Here is a 20282-nt window from a genome sequence, read left to right on the forward strand (position 1 = left end):
CCTTGCAGATGTTGGCTGAGTGTCCCTTCCCATTCACAAAGCCTCACTGCCACGCTCACGTCACTCCCAGCACTGCCTGCTGACATCAGCCACTCCCTGGGCATGGGGTTCCCAAAGCATGAGAGTATACCTGCCAAGTTGTTTCCTCCCAAATTATTTTCTGCCCTCCCCATCAAGCCCTCCCCCACCCCCAACTCCTATCCCCAACCAGAGACCAGCAGGTGAGACTCTTCTGTGCTAACCCTTGTCTGGGATATAAGAAGAGGTGTCGGCCGGGTGCGGTGGCTCACGCCTGTAATCTCAGCACTTTGGGAGGCCGAGGTGGGCAGATCACTTAAGGTCAAGAGTTCAAGACCAGTCTGGCTAACATGGCAAAACCCCATCTCTAGTAAAAAAAAAAAAAAAAAAAAAAAAAAAAAAAAAAAATTAGCTGGGTGTGGTGGTATGTGCCTGTAATCCCAGCTACTCTGGAGGCTGAGGCAGGAGAATCACTTGAACCCGGAGGCGGGGGTTGCAGTGAGCCGAGATTGTGCCATTGCTCTCTAGCTTGGGCAACAAGAGCAAAACTCCGTCTCTCTCTCTCTGTCTCTCTCTCACACACACACACACACACACACACACACAAAAGAGGTGTCTAAGGCTGTGAGTTGGTTTTCTGAGTCACAAAATCATACCAGAGTTTTCAGTCTGGTATACACTGCAGAGCACATACCACATACACTCCACCAGCACCCTCCAATCAAGGGACAGGCTTCCCTTATCCTTCTGGAAATATTCTTGGATTTTCCCTCAGAACCACCAGGCAGCTCTCCAAGGCTCTATATACCCCATACTATTTATGTACTTGTTTACTCCTTTTGCAACTCAAGCCAGTCCTGCTGCCTTTTCATGCCCAAGCAGCATCTGCCCCTCCCCAAGCACTGGGTGGGGCTCTTAGACCAGTTAAAGGCGCTGAGCATCTGTGGGTGTTGCAGCACACCAGCCCAGCCTTGCCTAGCGCTCTGAAAGAAAGCCTGCAGCAGAAGGGAGAGAAGTGGCCCCAAGTGCAGCTGAAAGCACTCCTTGGGAGTCAGCCAAGACCCTCCATCCAAGCAGGGCCAGATCCTTGCACTTGGCCATGATAAGGAGAGGCTTCCAGCTGGCAGCAAGACTTGGCCACCACAGAGGCCTTCTTGGGGACCCCCGTATCCTGCCCAGACTCAACCCTGCCTCAGCATTTGGATCCTCCACAGACTCCATGGTGAGTGAGTTCCCAACTCAGCCAGATGGGCAGTGTTTTCCCAGAAGCCTAGGGCTTAAGGAGCACCCCAAATCTCCTCTTCCCCGCCCATGGCCTGGGCAGGTGGGCAGTGTTCGGAGGAGCAATTTGATTTGGCAAAGAGAAGGTGTTCTGGCATACCAAGTAGCCCCCATTCAAAACTAAAACCACCAGGAGACCTGCATCTGGCTCTGAATCTTGTGTGGCCACCAACAAATCGCTTTCCTCCTGTGGGACTCAGACTATTGCAGCAAAGCTGAGGTATCCCCAGACAGAGGACCCTGTCTGTGGCATTGACAAGCAGCTCACATGCTGCCTACAGTTGTTTCTGGTGTGTGTGCAGGTGACGCTACAGAGGACTTCCTTACGTCACCACACCTCTGTGGGGGCCCAAACATGTTTCAAAGGAGCCACCCTGCCCAGGCAGGCCCACAGCAGTGGGCAGAGCTGGAGTAGCCTCTGAGGTGGGGGTTGCTAGAGTGGTCCTCAACAACTGTGGCCCTGCCCGGCAGAGGAGACAGCGTCTAGTGCGACCACCAGCTCTCACATTCACATGCTTGGCAACCTTGGCCATATTCCCTCAGTTTCCCCATCTGTACAGTGAGGCTAACATGAGCAGTTGTCAACTTTAAAGAACTGCTCACATATTTTAAGCGGGACAGGGGTAATGCACCACATCAAGCAGCATGCCCATCATCTCTGGCCCCACTCCCTGCCCGCCCTTCCCTTGCTCTTTAGCATCCCTGGGCCCCATCACCCATACGGGTCTGCAAACCCCCTGCAAGGAAGATGGGCCCTTTGCCTTGGATTGATACTCTGGCAGAAGGGATGGAGAAGCCCCAGCACCCAGGAGCAGCTGTTTAGAGGTCCTGAGCCCACACAGCAGCCCCACTCCAGGACACTGTCTAGTCATTCTGATTTTTCCTGCCCAGTTCTCAAGATTCTTGCCAGAGAAGACAGACTTGAAGGATGATGCTCTTCCCGATGCCAGCTGGTGTTTGGACATGCTGAGCCTGGACCAAGAATTTCTGGAGAAGACCAAGTCTAGCGGCTGGATCAAGCTGCCCTCCTTCAAGTCTAACGGAGACCACATCTAAGGACTCAAGCTCCCATCTGGACTGGCAGTTTCCTCGGGTAAGGATAGGACCATGAGCACACACACCCCAGGCCGCCCTTCCCTGTGTTCTAAGACTCTGAGAAGCAACTTCACAGACCCGCCTTCCAGTTCTCAGCCCAGTTCTTCCTGCTGTCCAACTCCACCCCTCATGCTGCAGCCCCAGGCAATGGGGGCGGGTGTCCTCTCAGGTCTCCAGCTCCCCTCCTCCCATCTGAAGCAGCACATGCTGGTGGGCCCACCTTTGCTCCCAGCCAAGCATGTCTCCACTGGAAGATGGCCAGCCCAGCTCCCGCCCTGACTTCTCACTGACTGCCCCTCCCTAACTATCAAGCCTCATCCCAAGCCTTCCGCCCCAACCCCATGAAAGCCCTTGGACCCCACACCCTTTCCACTGGAGGCCCTGCACATCATCCCTGCTTTGCCGGGTCTGGAGCAGCACTTCTGAAACACCTATTGGATCCTAATGATAGAGCTTCCACCTTCGTGTGTGTGCACACTCGCACGTGCACGCATGTGTATCTTCCTGTCTCTCACACTCATATATGTGGTCTTCCTGCCTAGTGATGAAGGAGTGGTACAGAGGACAGACTACCCTTGGGTTTATGGCACAAACAAAGCAGAGATACCAACATAATTTTTTTTTAAAGAATTTGGTACTTCCAAAAAAGGATATAGTAGTGGTAGTTGTCTTGGGAAAAAAATCAGAACTTTGATGAACTTTTCTGCTCTTATTTTACTGTTTAGTATTATTCTTTCGAATTATATGTGAGTTACATGAGTAATTACATTTTCAATTTTCAATGCTTATGGTCTCTTAAAGTCTTGCCCTGGCCCTGATCCTATCTCCATTCTCAGCCAGGGCACTTCCTGCACGTTTCTCCCCAAGACGAAAAGGCTCTGTGAGGACAGCAATTGTGCCCCTGCTCCCAGAGGGAAGGCTCCCTGGGGGTGGACCTGGTGTCCTGTGGGGAAAAGAAAGAGAGTTCAGACTATTACTGTGTCTATATAGAAAGAAGTAGACATAAGAGACTCCATTTTGTTCTGTATTTGAGATGCTGTTAATCTGTGACCCTACCCCCAACCTTGTCCTTGCAAGAGACATGTGCTGTGGTGACTCAAGGTTTAACGGATTTTGGGCTGTGCAGGATGTGCTTTGTTAAACAAGTGCCTGAAGGCAGCTTGCTGGTTAAAAGTCATCACCATTCTCTTAATCTCAAGTACCCAGGGACACACATACCGCGGAAGGTCGCAGGGACCTCTGCCTAGGAAAGCTAGGTATTGTCCAAGGTTTCTCCCCATGTAATAGTCTGAAACATGGCCTCATGGGAAGGGAAAGACCTAATCGTCCCCCAGCCTGACACCCGTGAAGGGTCTGTGCTGAGGAGTACTAGTATAAGAGGAAAGAAGGCCTCTTGGCAGTTGAGATAGAGAATAGCATCTGTCTCCTGCCTGTCCCTGGGCAATGAAACATCTCCGTGTAAAACCCGATTGTATTTTCTATTTACTGACAAAGGAGAAAACCGCCTTAGGGCTGAAGGTGGGATGTGCTAGCGGCAATGCTGCTCTTTATGCACTAAAAAGGTTTATGGAGACGTTTGCTTATTCATATCAAGGCACAGCACTTTTCCTTAAACTTGTTCATGTCACAGAGATCTTTATTCCTATGTCTTACTGCTGACCTTCTCCCTACGATGATCCTATTATCCTGCCACTTCCCTTTTCTAAGATGGTAAAGGTAATGATCAATAAATACTAAGGGAACTCAGAGACCGGTGCTGGCGCGGGTCCTCTGTATGCTGAGTGCGGGTCCCCTGGGCCTACTTTTCTTTCTCTATACTTTGTCTCTGTGTCTCATTTCTTTTCTCAAGTCTCTCGTTCTACCTAACGAGAAACACCCACAGGCGTGGAGGGGCAGGCAACCCCTTCAGTGTACTCTGGTTCTCTCTCCTTAATCTTGTACCAGAGGCAAGACTCAACCAAATGGTGCTGCATCCTGACCATGCCCTCCCTTCTCCGGCTGCGACACTGCCCATCTCTCCCCAGACAAAGGTGACTGTCGCATCTTCACCAGATGCATCCAAGTGGAAGGACAAGGCTTTGAGTATGTCGTCTTTTTCCAGCCATCCAAGAAGAAGTCGGTCTGTCTTTTCCAACCAGGCCCCTACCTGGAGGGGCCCCCAGGGTAAGGTCACTGGTAGGACCTTGGCTGCCTCCTGGGCTTGACTCAGCAGGGCAGGTTCAGCACCCAGCAGGCTGGCACTGGAGACTCCGTCTTTCTCTAAGGGGTGAGGAGAGTGTGGGGCACTGGGCTTCAGCCTCACAATGCCAGGCCTGGAAGGACACACAGGGTTATCTGGCCTAATCCCCAGTGTGCAGATAAGGGCTCCTCATCAAAGTCTCAAAATTTTCCAGACAAAGACCTGAGAGGCCACTTTGAGCAGAATGTGGTACACTTGGAAGAGGGCAAGATCTGGAATCTAGACTCTGACTTCCTGTCCTGCTTGGCTGCTGCTGGCTATGGGATTCTGAGCAAGCAATTTGACCCCTGGTCTTTAGTCTTCTTACCTGAAACCTGGGGCAATAATATCTACCTGCCAGGATGACCAAAGATATGATATTATGGGCCTATGTGTACATGCTCATGAACTGATAGTACAGCTATCAGACACTTCTATCCAAAACCCATGTTCTACCCATGGGGAAATGGAGGTGCACACAGCTAAAGTAACTTGCCCACGGCAGCACCACAATCAAAGTCAGATCCAGGACAGTCAGATCTGGCAGGTGAGATTCCAAGTCCACTGTTTTCTCCACTCCATTTTCCACTCCATAGTTGTCCCCCTTATCCTCTATCCCTATGCCTGCTCCAGATGGTCACTGAAGGCTGGAGGTGGTGCTGGAGCTCCTGCAAGGGAAAGAGAGACAAGAGAGGGCAGGAGTGGCTTTAGGGTCCTGAAGCCTGAGAGGGGCTTAACTGGTGTTAAGTAGAATCCAGAGTGCTAAATAGATGTCAGGGCCTCCAGAGGCTGTGGATGCCAACTGCAGCCTTCAGTCACTTTCGCCATCCCAAAGGAGTCCTCCACAGGGACACTGCTCCCACTAGGATGTGCAGATACTAGTGAATTGCTCAGAGCCTTGTCCAGGCCGTGGACTCCCTCCCTTCTGAAGCATGGCTGAAGCATGGCTGACTTTTATTTAGGAGCTGATGGAGGTGAGGCCAAAGAGGCAGAGGAGGACCATCCAACACTGAGGCAGTCAGTGGATTGAGGGATTGGGGGTCTAGAGAAGAGATTAGTATCCACGAGGCCCCTAGACCATGGGGAGTGGGAAGGAGTTACTCGCTGGCCAAGAGCTACTCTGTAGAGCCACATACTGGCCAATGGGTCCCCAGGCTGGCCAATGGGTCCCCAGGCTGGCCAGTGAGTACAAGGAGGAAAGAGTTGGTCTCAAGTCTTTTGACACCAACTCTTTTTGCCCTCTTTCAAGCAATTTGGGAGGCAGAGAGGGAAGTGCTTAAGAAGTGTGTAAATTATCTGGCCGGGTGCGGTGGCTCACGCCTGTAATACCAGCACTTTGGGAGGCCAAGGCAGGCAGATCACCTGAGGCCAGGAGTTTGAGACCAGCCTGGCCAACATGGCGAAACCTCGTCTCTACTAAAAATACAAAAATCAGCCGGGCATGGTGGCAAGCGCCTATAATCCCAGGTACTTGGGAGGCTGAGGCGAGAGAATCACTTGAACCTGGAAGGTGGTGATTGCAGTGAGCCGAGATCGCGCCACTGCACTCCAGCCTAGGTGACAGAGCGAGACTCCATCTCAAAAAAAAAAAAAAAAAGAAGTGTGTAAATTATGTTTGCAAACATTTGTTTATTTAATCCGCTGAGATCGGAATTGTGAAATTCATGGTGGAAAAACTAAGGCTCAGAAAGGTTTAGCAATTTGCTCAAGATCAAACAGGTAGTGAGCTGTGGGACAAGGAGTCCAACTGGGTGGGCAGGGACCAAAGAAGCCGGGAGGGAAGGGTCTGGAAAAGCCACTGGTCACAGGAGCGGGAGGGTAACCCATGGCAGTACAGTGTGGACAGCTGATGTGGCTCCATGGAGAATTGGGACTGTGCTTTTGAGAATCAGGGACTCAAATCTGTTTGGTGTTAACTGAATTCTAAAATTGGGTGCCTTTCTATTTTCCCCAAATTAGCCAACCATGAAGTAGCTGACATGAAGCTTACATAAGCAAGAATGAACATTTTATGGGTTTTTTTCATTTGTTTGTTTGTTTGTTTGTTTGTTTTTTGAGACAAAGTCTTGATCTGTTGCCCAGACTGGAGTGCAGTGGCACAATCTCAGCTCACTGCAACCTCCATCCACCAGGTTCAAGCGGTTTTCATGTCTCAGCCTCTCGAGTAGCTGAGTTACAGGCACTTGCCACCACACCGTCTAATTTTTGTATTTTTTAGTAGAGACAGAGTTTCACCATATTGGCCAAGCTGGTCTCGAACTCCTGACCTCAAGTGATCCGCCCACCTCGGCCTCCCAAAGTGCTGGGATTACAGGCATGAGCCACTGTGACCAGCCATTCTGCGCATTCTGAATAAAGCAAATGTCTGCGGCATTTGAGCATTTCAGCTCAATTTCAGCATTGAGCCTGCTGAAGCGGGCTCTCTGCTTTCTGTGGCAACGCTGCACAGACGTGTGTCATGCCAGCCCTTGATAGGTCATAAGTTATGTTTCACATTTACTTATCTTGAGATGTGGGCCCCGCACTGACTGTAGTGACTGGTAAGGTGAGAAACAGCCCAGGGTTGTGCCTCAAAGACTGAGTCACAAAGTTCAGGGACTTTTTCATTTCCTGTGTATGCCCATCCTTCCAAATTATGGCAATTGTTGCCAGCAATTAGGTAATGAATCAGAAAAATGTTTTCTATTAACTTTATCAGGAAAAAAAACTTTTCCTTGATGAAATAAAATAGTTGTATCAGTGGCTACAAAAGCATGCTGAAGCAAAACAGAAAAGCTCAGTTGATTTTGACGGGTTTGATCAGGTGGGATGCAGCTGTTTCCTTCTTTCCTATTTGGCTGCCCTGAGGCTGAAGGTCTATGTTTGGAAGGGTCTAGGGAAAGGGAGAGGTAGGGCCACCACAGGAGGGAGGGAAGGCCCAGTGAGGGGGTCTGCCCAGCGGCCCCAGCCCAGGCCTTGCTCCTCACCTTACCCCCACCCCCAGGTTTACCCACGGCGGGTCCCTGGCAGCCATGATGGACGAGACTTTTTCTAAAACTGCCTTCCTGGCTGGAGAGGGGCTGTTCACACTAAGCTTCAACATCAGGTTCAAAAAGTAAGTACGGGCCTTGGGCACTGACCAAAGTCACAGCCCTTTTCATCCCTGGGAGTGGCCATCCTCAGCAACTGGGGTGTGGGAGCCCTGCTTGCCACTCTCCTTCCCCAGCCCACTCCCAAGCAGTTCCTCTAGTCCCTGACCAGGACACAGCCTCTGCTGTCCAATTTTGGGAGCTGACAAAAAGACCGTGAGCCCAGGGCCACTTATGAGTCCTCAAGGCAGGGAGGGATGAAGAGAGGAAAGACGACACAGAGAGTGAACGGATGGGGAGCCAGGTTCACATGAAAGATGAGCTAAGCTGCCTCCTCTCCCAGCTTGATCCCCATGAGCTCTCTGGTTGTAATGGACATAGAAGTGGAAAAGATTGAGGACCAGAAGCTTTACATGTCCTGCCTCGTCCACAGCAGAGACCAGCAGACAGTTTACACCAAGTCCTCAGGTAAAGGAGCCCCCAGCCCAGCCCCAGGCCCTGTCCTGCCACCACCCACCCCCAGAACAAACAGGAGGAAGGAAAGATGTCAAGGATTCATCCCAAGCGGCAGTCCAGCTTCTTTAGGGGAGGGATAGGGCACCTACTGGGGACACAGACGAAGTGAGGGAGAGCAGAACTAGGATTTTTTTTTTCTTCTATGTGTGAGTTACCCAACCTGTAATGAAAGGACAAGACCCAGGTAGTGGGTAATTTGGAGCCAAATGCTCAGAGTGTCCATCAAACTCCTGCCATCTCAGTGCAGCTCTTGCAGCTCAGCTCACCCTTCTCTTGCAGGTGTTTTCCTTCAGCTGCAGCTGGAAGAAGAGTCTCCCCAGTAACAGTCACTGCCTGCAGAGGAGCCTCCCACTGCATCCCCTGCCTGCCTGGGACCCACCAAAGAGCAAGAAGGGGTCGTCAAGAAGCAGTTGGTGAGGCAAGGGAAAGGACCCTTTTCTCTGAGTAAATAAAGTCTCACAGCCCCGTTCTCGGCCCAAGGCCTTTCTGTGGTTGGAAATAAAAATCCTTCCAGGGCATCCCATATACCCACCTTCCCACTCAGCACCGACTGAAAAGATTTACTGAGTACCCGCCAGGTGTCAGACACTGTGTGAGGCACCAGGCACCCAGAAGTGAAAGACAGGGCTCCAGCCTCAAGATGCACAATGCGGAGGTGAGGTGCCAAGTCACAGAGTGCCCTATCATGCTCCTCCCACACCCACCCTGGCTTCTATCATGAGTGCAGTGTCGTCTCAGAGGAAGGAGGGGGCAATTTTACTCTACAAAAGCAATCATTAAACATCTTCTAGAAGAAGCTCTTCCTGAACTGTCTCAAAAGTTAAGTGGTGTTCACTAGGCAGGCAGGGGAGGGGAGGATATCCCAGGCAGAGGGAAAGTAAGACAAAGGAGCAGAGGTGTGAAAGTGTACAGGGACTTTGAAGAAGAGCAAGGTGTTGAGGAGGGCAGGCATCTAGGGAAAGAAGGTGGGCAGGAGCAAGCCACAGGAAGGCTTCATAATCCCTGCTGGAGAGCTGGAACTTTGTCTTGCAGGCAGCAGGGAGCCTCTAAAGAGCTTGGGCTGGGGAGTGACAGAGCTTTGTTATTTAGAAAGATGACTCAGTGGCAGTAAGGCATCAGCAAGACTGAAAGCAGGAGCGCTGGTTAGGAGATCCCTGTAGGCTTTACACTAGAGAGCCTGCAGGGGTCAGAGCTGCGAAGCTGAGAAATATGGAAAAATGTTACAAATACAGGAAGTGCAGGACTTTGCCACTAGTTATACAATGTGGATCTGTGAAGAAGAGCTGTCTAGGATGACTCCAAGTTTCTGGCTTATGGGTTTCCAGGTGGTTATCACTAGAAATACAGAAAGAGATGGGGGTAAACGATGAGCTCAGTTTTACATGCATTGAGCTTGAAGTGCCCTTGGAACTTGTACCATGTGGCAAGTGCCAGCAGGAACATGGATATTGTGATATGGAGCTTGGAGAGATAAGCTACTGACTCAAATTGTGAGCCAATATAAAATGTGACATGAGGCCGGTCACGGTGGCTCATGCCTGTAATCCCAGCACTTTGGGAGGCCAAGGCAGGCGGATGATCTGAGTGATTTGAGAGTCGAGAGGCTGGTCGGGATTTCGAGACCAGCCTGACCAACATGGAGAAACTTCATCTCTACTAAAAACACAAAAAATTAGCCAGGTGTGGTGGCACATGCCTGTAATCCCAGCTACTCAGGAGGCTGAGGCAGGAGAATCCACTTGAACCCAGGAGACAGAGGCTGCAGTGAGCCGAGATCATGCCATTGCACTCCAGCCTGGGCAACAAGAGCAAAACTCCGTCCCAAAAAAAAGTGTGACATTAAACCCCTGGGAATGCCTTATGCAGACTGGAAGTGAGGAGGAGGCAAGGGGAAAGACAGAGGTGGGGAGGGAGGGGAAAAGGGGAGGGAGGGAAGGAGAAGGGAAGAGGTCAAAAATAGAACCAGAACCTTATGTGGCACTAAGGCTGAAAGTTGGGATAGAAGACTAAGGATCCACTAAAGAGGCTGAGAACAGGACAGAAGTGACCATCCTTAAGAGGAAGAGGTCAGCAGTATCAAATGTTGAAGAGAAGGCAAGGAAGATGAGAATTAAAAAGAAGCTTTTGAGTCAGGAGTGGTGGCTCATGCCTGTAATCCCAGCACTTTAGGAGGCTGAGGCAGGAGGATTGCTTGAGGCCAGGAGTTTGAGACTAGCCTGGGCAACAAAGTGAGACTCCCATCTCTACAAAAACAAAAAAAGATAAGAAATTAAAATAAGTAAGTGCATAATAAAATTAAAAAGAGACCTTTGGATCTGGTCATGAAGAAAATGTGGTTTCCTTTGCCAGAGCAATTTTAGGAGATGGGACAAAAATCCAGATTACAGTGGATGAAAATATGAACAGGGAATGAAGAAATGAATGTAGACGCTTCTTTCTAGGAATGTTGTTGTTATTCAAGGAAAGATATTTGACTGTATTTTAATTGCTAGTGGAAAGAGGCTAAAACTTTTAGGAGAAAGAGGGACAGAGGTGTCATCCAACAGAACAGCTTTCTTAGAGCTGCCTTGGGAGCCATGGGAGAACGTCAGCATGACTCTGAGACCGAAAGGAAGGAGGTAGAGTGCAGAGCAGGACAGGAAGTTGAGGGGATTCAACCCGGAGTGCTTCAACTTTCTCAGTGAAATGGAAGGCAAGGCCATCAGTGGGGAAAGAGGTTGGGAGGAAGGGGGATGGTTTGGAAAAGCCACTGTAGGGATCAGGAAAACAGGTACCAGGTACATGTGTGACCAAGACCTCCTGAAAGCCCAGCTGCTGGTAGAAAACAGGTATCTGGAGTGGCACCAACCTTAGGAGGAAGGAAGGTGGGAGCCAGCTCGCAAAACCCAGGGGCGATGGTGGATGAGTCAGATGAGAACAGTGGAAGGGGAGGAAAGACAGCAACATGGCTGGTACACATTTCTAAGGAGAAAAGATTTGCTGTGAGGGAGAAGAACAATGGAGGAGGCAAATGGCTATCCAGAAGAAGTCTGTAGCTCCTCTGAGCCTGGAGAGGAGAAGGGTGAGACCAGCTTCCACAGGGACGGCTGTAAGAGAAGAGGTGTCCTGTCTTGAGACAGCCAGAATTCCACTGAGGCTAGTAGGTGGAGGGGATGTTCAGGAAGAGGTCAAGATTAGAGAAGGTTTACCAAAGAATTAAGGCTTCCAGGCCATATTATAAAGGACTTTGTTATTTGTTATTAGGTATGGTAAAGGCTTCTCTGTTGAAGCAGATAAGCCTTTAAATCTCAGTAGCTTAACCCATATCGTCAAATAGAATGCATTTCTCACTCAAAGTCCAGCCCGTGGTTGTCTAGGAGTCATTCAGGAACCTGGCTGACAAAAGCTTTGTCATCTCCAACACATGACTCCAAAATCACCCTTGGTGTTGGCGTCCAGTTGCCAGATGAGAGAATCCACAGGGAGATGTTCTGGGCCAGGCCTCCAAGTGGTTCCATTGGCCAGAACTCAGTCACAAAGCCCCACCAAACTGCAAAGAAAGCTGATTAGAAAGTATGGTCTAACTCCAGCCTGGCCAATATGGTGAAACCCCATCCCTACTAAAAATTAAAAAAAAAAAAAAATTACCCAGGTGTGGTGGCACTCGCCTGTAGTCCCAGCTACTCGTGAGGCTGAGGTAGGAGAATTGCTTGAACCTGGGAGGCAGAGGCTGCAGTGACCCAAGATGGTGCCACTGCACTCCAGCCTGGATGACAGCAAGACTCCGTCTCAAAAAAAAAAAAAAAAGAAAAGAAAGAAAATATAGTCTAACTATATGTTTTTTGTCTGTTTTTTTTTTTATAATCTACAAACTTTATTCAGATTTTGCCAGTTGCCCACTAATATCCTTTCTGTGGTTCAGGATCCAATTCAGAATCATATGTCACATTTAGTTGTCATGTTTCTTTAATCCCCTTTAATTTGAAACAGTTCCTCTTTCTTTGTCTTTCATGACCTTGACATGTCTTTTTTTTTTTTTTTTTTTTTTTTTTTTTTTTAATTTCCTTTTTTAGAGACAGGGTCTTGCTCTGTTGCTCAGGGTGGAGTGCAATGACATGATCACAGATCACTGCAGCCTCAAACTTCTGGGCTCAAGGGAGCCTCCTGTTTCAGCTCCCAAGTAAATGGAACTACAGGCACATGCCACCATGCTCAGATAAATTTTATTTGATTTTTTGTATAGATGGAGTCTCCCTATGTTGCCCAGGCTGGTCTCAAACTGCTGGCCTCAAGTGATCTGCCTACCTTGGCCTCCCAAAGTGTTAAAATTACAGGCATGAGCCACTGTTTGGAATTCAGTCCACTGATGTGTTTCTCAGAGTATGAGTTAGTTGTTTCGTAGCGTGTTCCTAGGTCTGGATTTCTCCAATGTTTTCTCATCATTAGATTCAAATTATGTATTTTTGTCAGCAACATTTCAGAAGCAATGTTGTGGCCTTCTCAGTGCTTCATGACAAGAGAAACGTGACACTGATTTGTCCCATTAATGCCAATGTTCCCTTTGATCAGTTGGTTACCGTGGTGTCTGCCAGATTTCTTCACTGAAAATTACTATTTTTACCTTTTTAATAAGTATCTTATTGAGAGATACTTTGAGATCGTAAAAATACCCTATTTCTCATCATACTTTTGCCCATTAATTTTAGGTTTTATTGATCATTCTTGCCTAAAACAATTATTACTGTGATAGTGGTCAATGGTAATTTTCTAATGCCATCATCCCTTCAACATGTTTTCATCCTAACTATATGTTAAAGAAGAAAGTAAAATGGGGGGCCAGGCACGGTGGCTCATGCCTGTAATCCCAGCACTTTGGGAGGCTGAGGTGGGTGGATCACTTGAGCTTAGGAGTTCGAGACTAGCCTGGCCAACATAGTGAAACCTCTATCTCTACCAAAAAATACAAAAATTAGCTGGGTGTGGTGGCACATGCCTGTAATCCCAGCGACTCAAGAGGCTAAGGTGGAAGAATCGCTTGAACCTGAGAGGCGGAGGTTGCAGTGAGCCGAGATCACACCACTGCACTCCAGTCTGGGTGACAGAGCAAGACTCTGTCTCAAAAAGAAAAAGAAAAAGAAAAAGAAAGTCAAATGGGTTTGGTGAGTAGCCAGCAGCCACTGCCTCAGTTTAAGAGGAGGGCCAGTAGAAGATGACAGAGTTTATGTAAAAACTCTTACGCTGGCAAGTAAAATATTCAGCTTCAGGCATATGCTAGGGCTCCAGGATCTGGGACCGGAGCTGGGGTTTCAGGGAATCAGAGAGAATGAAACCCTTTGTGACATGGAACCAGGTCAGAGAGCTGTGCACAAATTCAGCAGTAGAGGTGAGGTAGGTGGGTCAGGCTCCCTCTCCAGTACCTAGACCACATGATTCCTAAGCCATCAATCTCACATGATGGGCAAAGGATAGGTGGACATGGATTTGAACAGCCTCAATGTAGTGCCTTCCAAAAGCTAGAGATGTACCAGAGGCCATAGCCAAAAAGCTTATGACAACCAACTATTTCCTCTCCCATATACTCACATAAAAACCTTTTCTCCTGTGCTTTCACAGTGCCCAAGATATCTACACTCTAGACCCAGAAGCTAAATCACTGTACACTAAAAAACTGGTTGCTCTTCATTCATGGTCAAGGAGAGTCTAATCTTCATCCAAACACTCCCAGAAGAAGGAAGGAAATACATTTCATCCTTCCTATGCAGTCAGGAAAAGGAAGAGGTTGGTCCAAGTGCAGCAGTGTTTACAACTAATTGATCACAACCAGTTGCAGATTTGTTTCATATCCACTCCCACTGCTTCACTTGACTAGCCTAAAGAGAGAAAAGAAAAGGAAGAAAAATAAAACAGTTGTGTTTGAGTTTCCATACTAAAATAGATTAAATACATCCCATGACTTCTCTGCTTAGGCCACTGTCTAAGAGAAATAGGCACAGGGTGGAAATCCACAGAGGTGGAGAGCCTCTCAGGCAAGGCCCCACAGCCAGGCTGGGAGTGTCAGCCTTGACTGCATAAGGCCAGCTGGGTAGGTAGAAGTCTTGGTAAGGGAAAACGTCCCAGCTGCTGGGGCACTTTTCTGGTGTCTACGGTGGGGAAGATGCCTCTCCTCTCCCAGAGGCTGAGTATTGCACTGACTGGTAGAAATGAGGGACATTGCCGCCATCATATTTGGAAGCCCATTCCCATATATATCCAGTGCATTTATGAGGAATGCAGCTACTGCAGAGGTAGATGGGGCTGGAATCCAGTAGGCAATTCAGGAAAATGTGACAGCTCCTTCTGTTTGAAGCAGAGGATGTATGTATGTTCTCCAGATGCCTGAGTCAAGTGCCAAGAGAAACCGAAGAATGAATAAGGCCATTGCAAGGCCAACCAGTTCAAGAAAGCAGGGGATGTCAGTAGTTCAGACTAGTTCTTATAGGAGGGGCCCACTGAGACCTTTCTGGAACTGAGACTGCAGAGACAGGTCATTCATTACAGTTTCTGGGTGACAAGCAAGAGCTTCAAGGCACAGTTTATCACCAACCCTATCACATGCTAGAGCCCACCATGAGCATTGGTGGCCAAGTCATGCTGCCTGAGGCCACCACTAAGCCACAGGACATATAGCTTAGAAAGACTCAAAGCCCAAGGATCCTCATAGCAATTGCCTTCCTACCAGAGGAAAGGCCTGTCCCCTCTCTGCCTCTCCATCTGGCTTGGACCCAGGAAAGCACTCTGTGCTGCTCAGACCCCTAAGTGTCCCTCTGCAATGGTACCTAGAAAGGAAGGTAAGGCCCTTGGGTCACCTGGGAAGTTCTCAAGGAGTGGCACCAATGGTGCTGGGAGAGGTGAGAAGACAGCACTCTGGGTCCTTACTCGAAGGAGCAGCTCTGCTCAAATCTGAAGACCCTTAGTACATAAGAAAGAACAATGCTCTTTGAGATAAGAGATCTGGGTTCTTATCTCAACTCTGCTACTGTTTGGCACATCATTTCTTCCTGGGTCTGTTTCCTGTTCTGCAAAAATGAGGGTATATGAGGTGACATCCAAGTTCCTTCCAGGTCAGATATTTCATTGTTCCAATCAAGCCAACTTTTGGCTATACATCTGCCAGTCTTGCCTGATGGCTCACAGATCCCCAGCCTCCCCACATTCTGCTTTATATTGCAGAGGGCCAGTGCCTGGGTGCCTGCAAACTGTATTCTCCAGTCTCTTTTGTCATCTGGCTTTGGAAGCCTTGGTGGCACATTGGAAGGTGGTAAGAGGGAGAAGCAAGGTGTGATGGTTAATACTGAGTGTCAACTTGATTGGATTGAAGGGTGCAAAGTACCGATCCTGAGTGTGTCTGCGAGGGTGCTGCCAAAGGAAATTAACATTTGAGCCAATGGGCTGGGAAGGGCAGACTCACGCTTAATCTGGGTGGGCACAATCTAATCAGCTGCCATTGAGGCCAGAATAAAAAGCAGGCAGAAGAACATGAAAAGACTAGATTGGCTTAGCCTCCTAGCCTACATCCTTCTCCTGTGCTGGATGCTTCCTGCCCTCCAACATTGGACTTCAAGTTCTTCAGCTTTGGGACTCGGACTGGCTTCCTTGCTCCTCAGCTTGCAGATGGCCTGTTGTGGGACCTTGTGATTGTGTGAGTTAATACTCCTTAATAAACTCCCCTTTGTGTATATTTGTGTGTGTGTGTGTGTGTGGATATATATATATATATCCTATTAGTTCTGTCCCTCTAGAAAACCCTAACTAATATACAAGGGATTTTTCTCCCTTTATCTTTGCTTTGGGAGGGAAATTAAGTAATGATTGTGTCTTCATGGTTGCAGATCCTTCTGAACAGCCCCTCACCATCCTGTTTGCCTTTTATTTGTTTGTTTGTTTTTTTTTTTTTTTTTTTTTTTTGAGACGGAGTCTTGCTCTGTCTCCCAGGCTGGAGTGCAGTGGCCGGATCTCAGCTCACTGCAAGTTCCTCCTCCCGGGTTTACGCCATTCTCTCGCCTCAGCCTCCCAAGTAGCTGGGACTACAGGCGCCCGCCACATCGCCCGGCTAAGTTTTTGTATTTCTTTAGTAGAGACGGGGTTTCACCGTGTTAGCCAGGATGGTCTCGATCTCCTGACCTCGTGATCCGCCCGTCTCGGCCTCCCAAAGTGCTGGGATTACAGGCTTGAGCCACCGCGCCCGGCCGTTGTTTGCCTTTTAAACTCACCTTTATCACAAGCTCTCTGTGTTAAACTCCTTCTGTTGAACCACTTAGCAAGTGCCATTTTCCTGACCGGTCCCTAATGAATACAGCCAGGTTGTGGATTATCTGTAGTCAGTTTTCAATCCCACTGGTGTACAGCCCAGATGGTATGCAGTCACGTATGCAGCCTTAATTTAACATCCACAAAGAGAAGGACGTGGAAGAGAGGGAACAGGAAAGTGAACAGTCAAAAATTTAGCACAATCTGGCTAAATCCAAATCTCTGTCCATCTTTCCACTGCACACTGCACAGCTGAACAGCTAAAGAAAAAAGACATAACCATGCTGTCTAGTTTCACTTTAAAGTCATGATCACTACCCTCAAGTGGGCTGTTAATGCTTCCCTGCAATCATCCTGAGTTCCCTAGGCCATTCATTCTCCTGCTTTCCTAGGCAACTATTCCAGTCCTTACCCTCTCTACTCAAACCCCTGACACCACCTTCTCCTTTATCATCACTATTAGCTGATGACCTTGCTTCCTGTTTTGTGGAGAAGTCAGAAGCATTCAAAAGAGAACAAACTTTTGTCATCACATCTGTCCACCTGCCAGCCTCTACCCATTTATTCTACCTTCTCTCCAGCATCTGTCTACACAGCAGGCAAAGGACAACCCTTAGAGCTATCTCTTATGCACAACATAAGAAATGGTCTTGTCTACCCACTTGTACTGTTCCAACAATTCTTCTTTCTCCTCTCTGCATTATCAATTTTCCCCTTTCCATTGCTCTTGTCAGACTGCTCTTGTCAAGGTCACCAATAACTTCTCACTGCTAAATCCAATTATCAATTCCCAGTCCTCATCTTACCTCATTTTGCCTCAGCCTCTGGGATCTTTCCCATCAGCATACAGATGTGCCATTGTTTCTCTCATTTAAAAATTTTCCCAGCCGAGCACAGTGGCTCAGGCCTATAATCCCAGCACTTTGGGAGGCCAAGGCAGGTGGATCTCCTGAGGTCAGGAATTCAAGACCAGCCTGACCAACATGGCAGCATAAGCTTGTAATTCCAGCTATTGGGGAGGCTGAGGCAGGAAAATAGCCTGAACCTGGGAGGCGGAGGTTGCAGTGAGCTGAGATCGCACCACTGCACTCCAGCTTGGGCAACAGAGCGAGACTCCATTGCAAAAAAAAAAAAAAAAATCGCTTGATTCTACCTCCTCTTCTGGCCATTACCCCACTTCCCCCCTACTCTTTCAGCAAACTCTTCAAGAGAGTTGTCTTTGCTCCCTCTCTTTCTCCTCCCATTCTTTCTTTCTTGAGCCCACTTAGATCACACTTTTGCCCCCAACACTCAAACTGCTCTTGTCAAGGTCACCAATAACTTCTCACTGCTAAATCCAATTATCAATTCCCAGTCCTCATCTTGGACCTCATTTTGCCTCAGCCTCTGGGACAGCTGGTTCCTCCTCTCCCCAGTCTCTCAATGTTGGGGCACCCAGGACTCAGTCTTTGGATTCTTTCTCTTTTTACCTATACTTCATCAAGTTTCACGGTTTTAAGTTCAGTCTATGTTTCTCTTGGTGTCCACATTTATACTTCCAGCCTGGACCTCTCCGTCGAGCTCCAGACGCAACAGCCTACTGGACATCTCCCCTTGATGTCTAACAGACATCTCAACTTTAACAGATCCAAAACTGAGCACCTGATTTTGCCTCTTCTCATTCTTGGCAACTTCATTCTTCCAGTTGTTGCTCCTCTCTCTTTGGATGGGGATAGATCCATCAGGAAATCCTATTTACTCTATGTTCAGAATATATCCAGAAACTGACTATTACAGCCCTGATCATGTCCAAATCATCTCATCCCAAGATTATTTCAGTCATCTATTTGCTCTCCCTACCTTGGCCCTTACCCACTTCACTCTACTCTTAACACAGCCACCAGAATCTTTTAACACATAAGCCAAGTCACATCACCCCTTAGCTTACCAAAAGTAGAAGCTAAAATTGCTACACCGCCTATAAGCCCCAACAGAGTCTGGCCCTGTTACCTCTCTGACCTCATCTTCCCCTCATTCATTCTGTTTCATCTGCGTTGGCCCCTTTGCCTCCTGGATCACTCCAGGCATGCTCCTAAGAGCCTTTGAATTTGTGATTCCTTCTGCCTAGAATGCTTTTCCCTAGATATTCTTCCTCCTTCCTTCATATCAATACTGAAATGAGGTGGCCATCCCTGGCCAGTCTATTTAAAACTGCATACTCCCCTGATACCTTCGCTCATCCTTCCCTACCTTAATCTTTCCTACAACACTTATTTCCAGCTAATAAACCATATTTTTATGAATTTAGTTATGTCTATTGTCTTTCTTCCCCCACTAAAGCATAAACCACATCTGGCCAAGGGAGTTATCACTGTGATATACCCAAAGTCCAGAATAGTGCCTGGAACATAGTAGGTACTCAACAACTGTGGCTGAATGAATGAATGAATGAAGCCACAGAATCAAACTTCCCTGGGTCCTACCCTACTTCTAGACTTCTTATCATGGAAGTCAGGTGTCCATATTGTTAAGTCAGACTCGATTGGGTTTTCTGTTTTCTCACATTTTTAGCAGATGTCAACCTAAATGATGCCCATGTTTAATCCTCATACCAACTCTGAGAGTTTTATTCTTTCTGTTTTCCAGGTGGAAAAGGTAAGCCCCAAAGAGATTAAGTTACATGCTAGAAGTCACACAGCTAGTCAGTCGCAGAATCCAGATTCCCAGCCCATCTGACCGATGGCAAAACCATGAATACTGCTGCACTCCAAGAAGACTGACCCTCCCCAGAAACAATACCAGGGCTGAGCTGAGTCAGGAGCCACAGGAATGGAAGGTCTAGAGGTCGCCAAGGATCTCCACAAAAGAAACATGTGCTTTGTTAAAATCTTTAAGTGACAAAATAATCATTGCATTCACTGGTTTCATTTTGCTTGCTGCATTTCACAATTTGTCTTACTGTTGTTTGCATGTTTATTGTCTGTCTCTCCCCTTAGACAGCTCTCTATTCTATGTATCCCCCTACCACAGTGCATGGTACATTTTAGGCACTTCAGTGAATGGATGAACAAATTAATTCAAGTATAATTTTGCTTACTACTTCACTCATCAAGTACATCCTGATTGAGTACCTGCTTTGCACTAAGCACTGTTTTTATGATTCTTAGTCTAGCAAGACAGGTAGGCATTAAACAAATAACCACATAAACTGAGGGGGGAAAACTGTAATCAATGCCATAAAGGAAAAGTATGAGGTACTATGAATGTGTATAGCAGGTGCCCCTAATTTAGATGGGAGGGTGTCAGTGAGGGCCTCCAGAGTTGAAGGATGAAGGGGAAGAGCGGTCCTAGGAGAAGAACTAGCCTTGCTTCCTTTTGGAGACTGAAGGATGATAGGTGTGCCTAGAGTGCAACTGACGGTCTCATCCTGTCCGTGGTGGCCTGTGCTTCCTAAGATCTGCCAGGGATGGAGGGCATAGGCCAGCTTGATCCCGACTGTTGGATCCAGCTTTATCTTCATTGTTTCTAAGTCCAGAAACCCTGAGTCCGGTAAGTCGAGAAATCCTGAGTCTGGTCACTTTTCCTTCAGCCAGAATAATTCAGAAAACTATTAATCAGAATAATGCAGAGAACTGATCACTGCAAGTCACTCTGCCTTGGAGCTACTGGAACGGCTCCAGAACAGGGCACTGCGGGTCAAGGCAGGATTTCAACAAGGAGGGTTTTACAGAAGACGGACTTCACCTGCGAGGGCTGGGGTGGGAATCGAGCACCGAAGAAGACGAGTGGCCACTGTCCAGTGATGGCCGTCTCCCTCTTCTCTGTAGCCCTCCCCCACTCCT

The 20282-nt window shown here is 48.0% G+C and overlaps 1 protein-coding gene across 1 annotated transcript; it reads left to right on the top strand.

Moving 5' to 3' along the window:
* Nucleotides 1-1108: 1108 nt before the first annotated feature.
* THEM5 (thioesterase superfamily member 5) lies at nucleotides 1109-8604 on the top strand. The gene is given in 6 exon segments (XM_010387133.2): nucleotides 1109-1240; nucleotides 2191-2392; nucleotides 4419-4557; nucleotides 7596-7706; nucleotides 8024-8148; nucleotides 8476-8604. Coding segments are annotated over 6 exon segments (744 nt in total). The 5' UTR covers nucleotides 1109-1117; the 3' UTR covers nucleotides 8520-8604.
* Nucleotides 8605-20282: the final 11678 nt, after the last annotated feature.

Source organism: Rhinopithecus roxellana, chromosome 8 (genome assembly GCF_007565055.1).
Source record: "Rhinopithecus roxellana isolate Shanxi Qingling chromosome 8, ASM756505v1, whole genome shotgun sequence".
Classification (NCBI taxonomy): Eukaryota; Metazoa; Chordata; class Mammalia; order Primates; family Cercopithecidae; genus Rhinopithecus; species Rhinopithecus roxellana.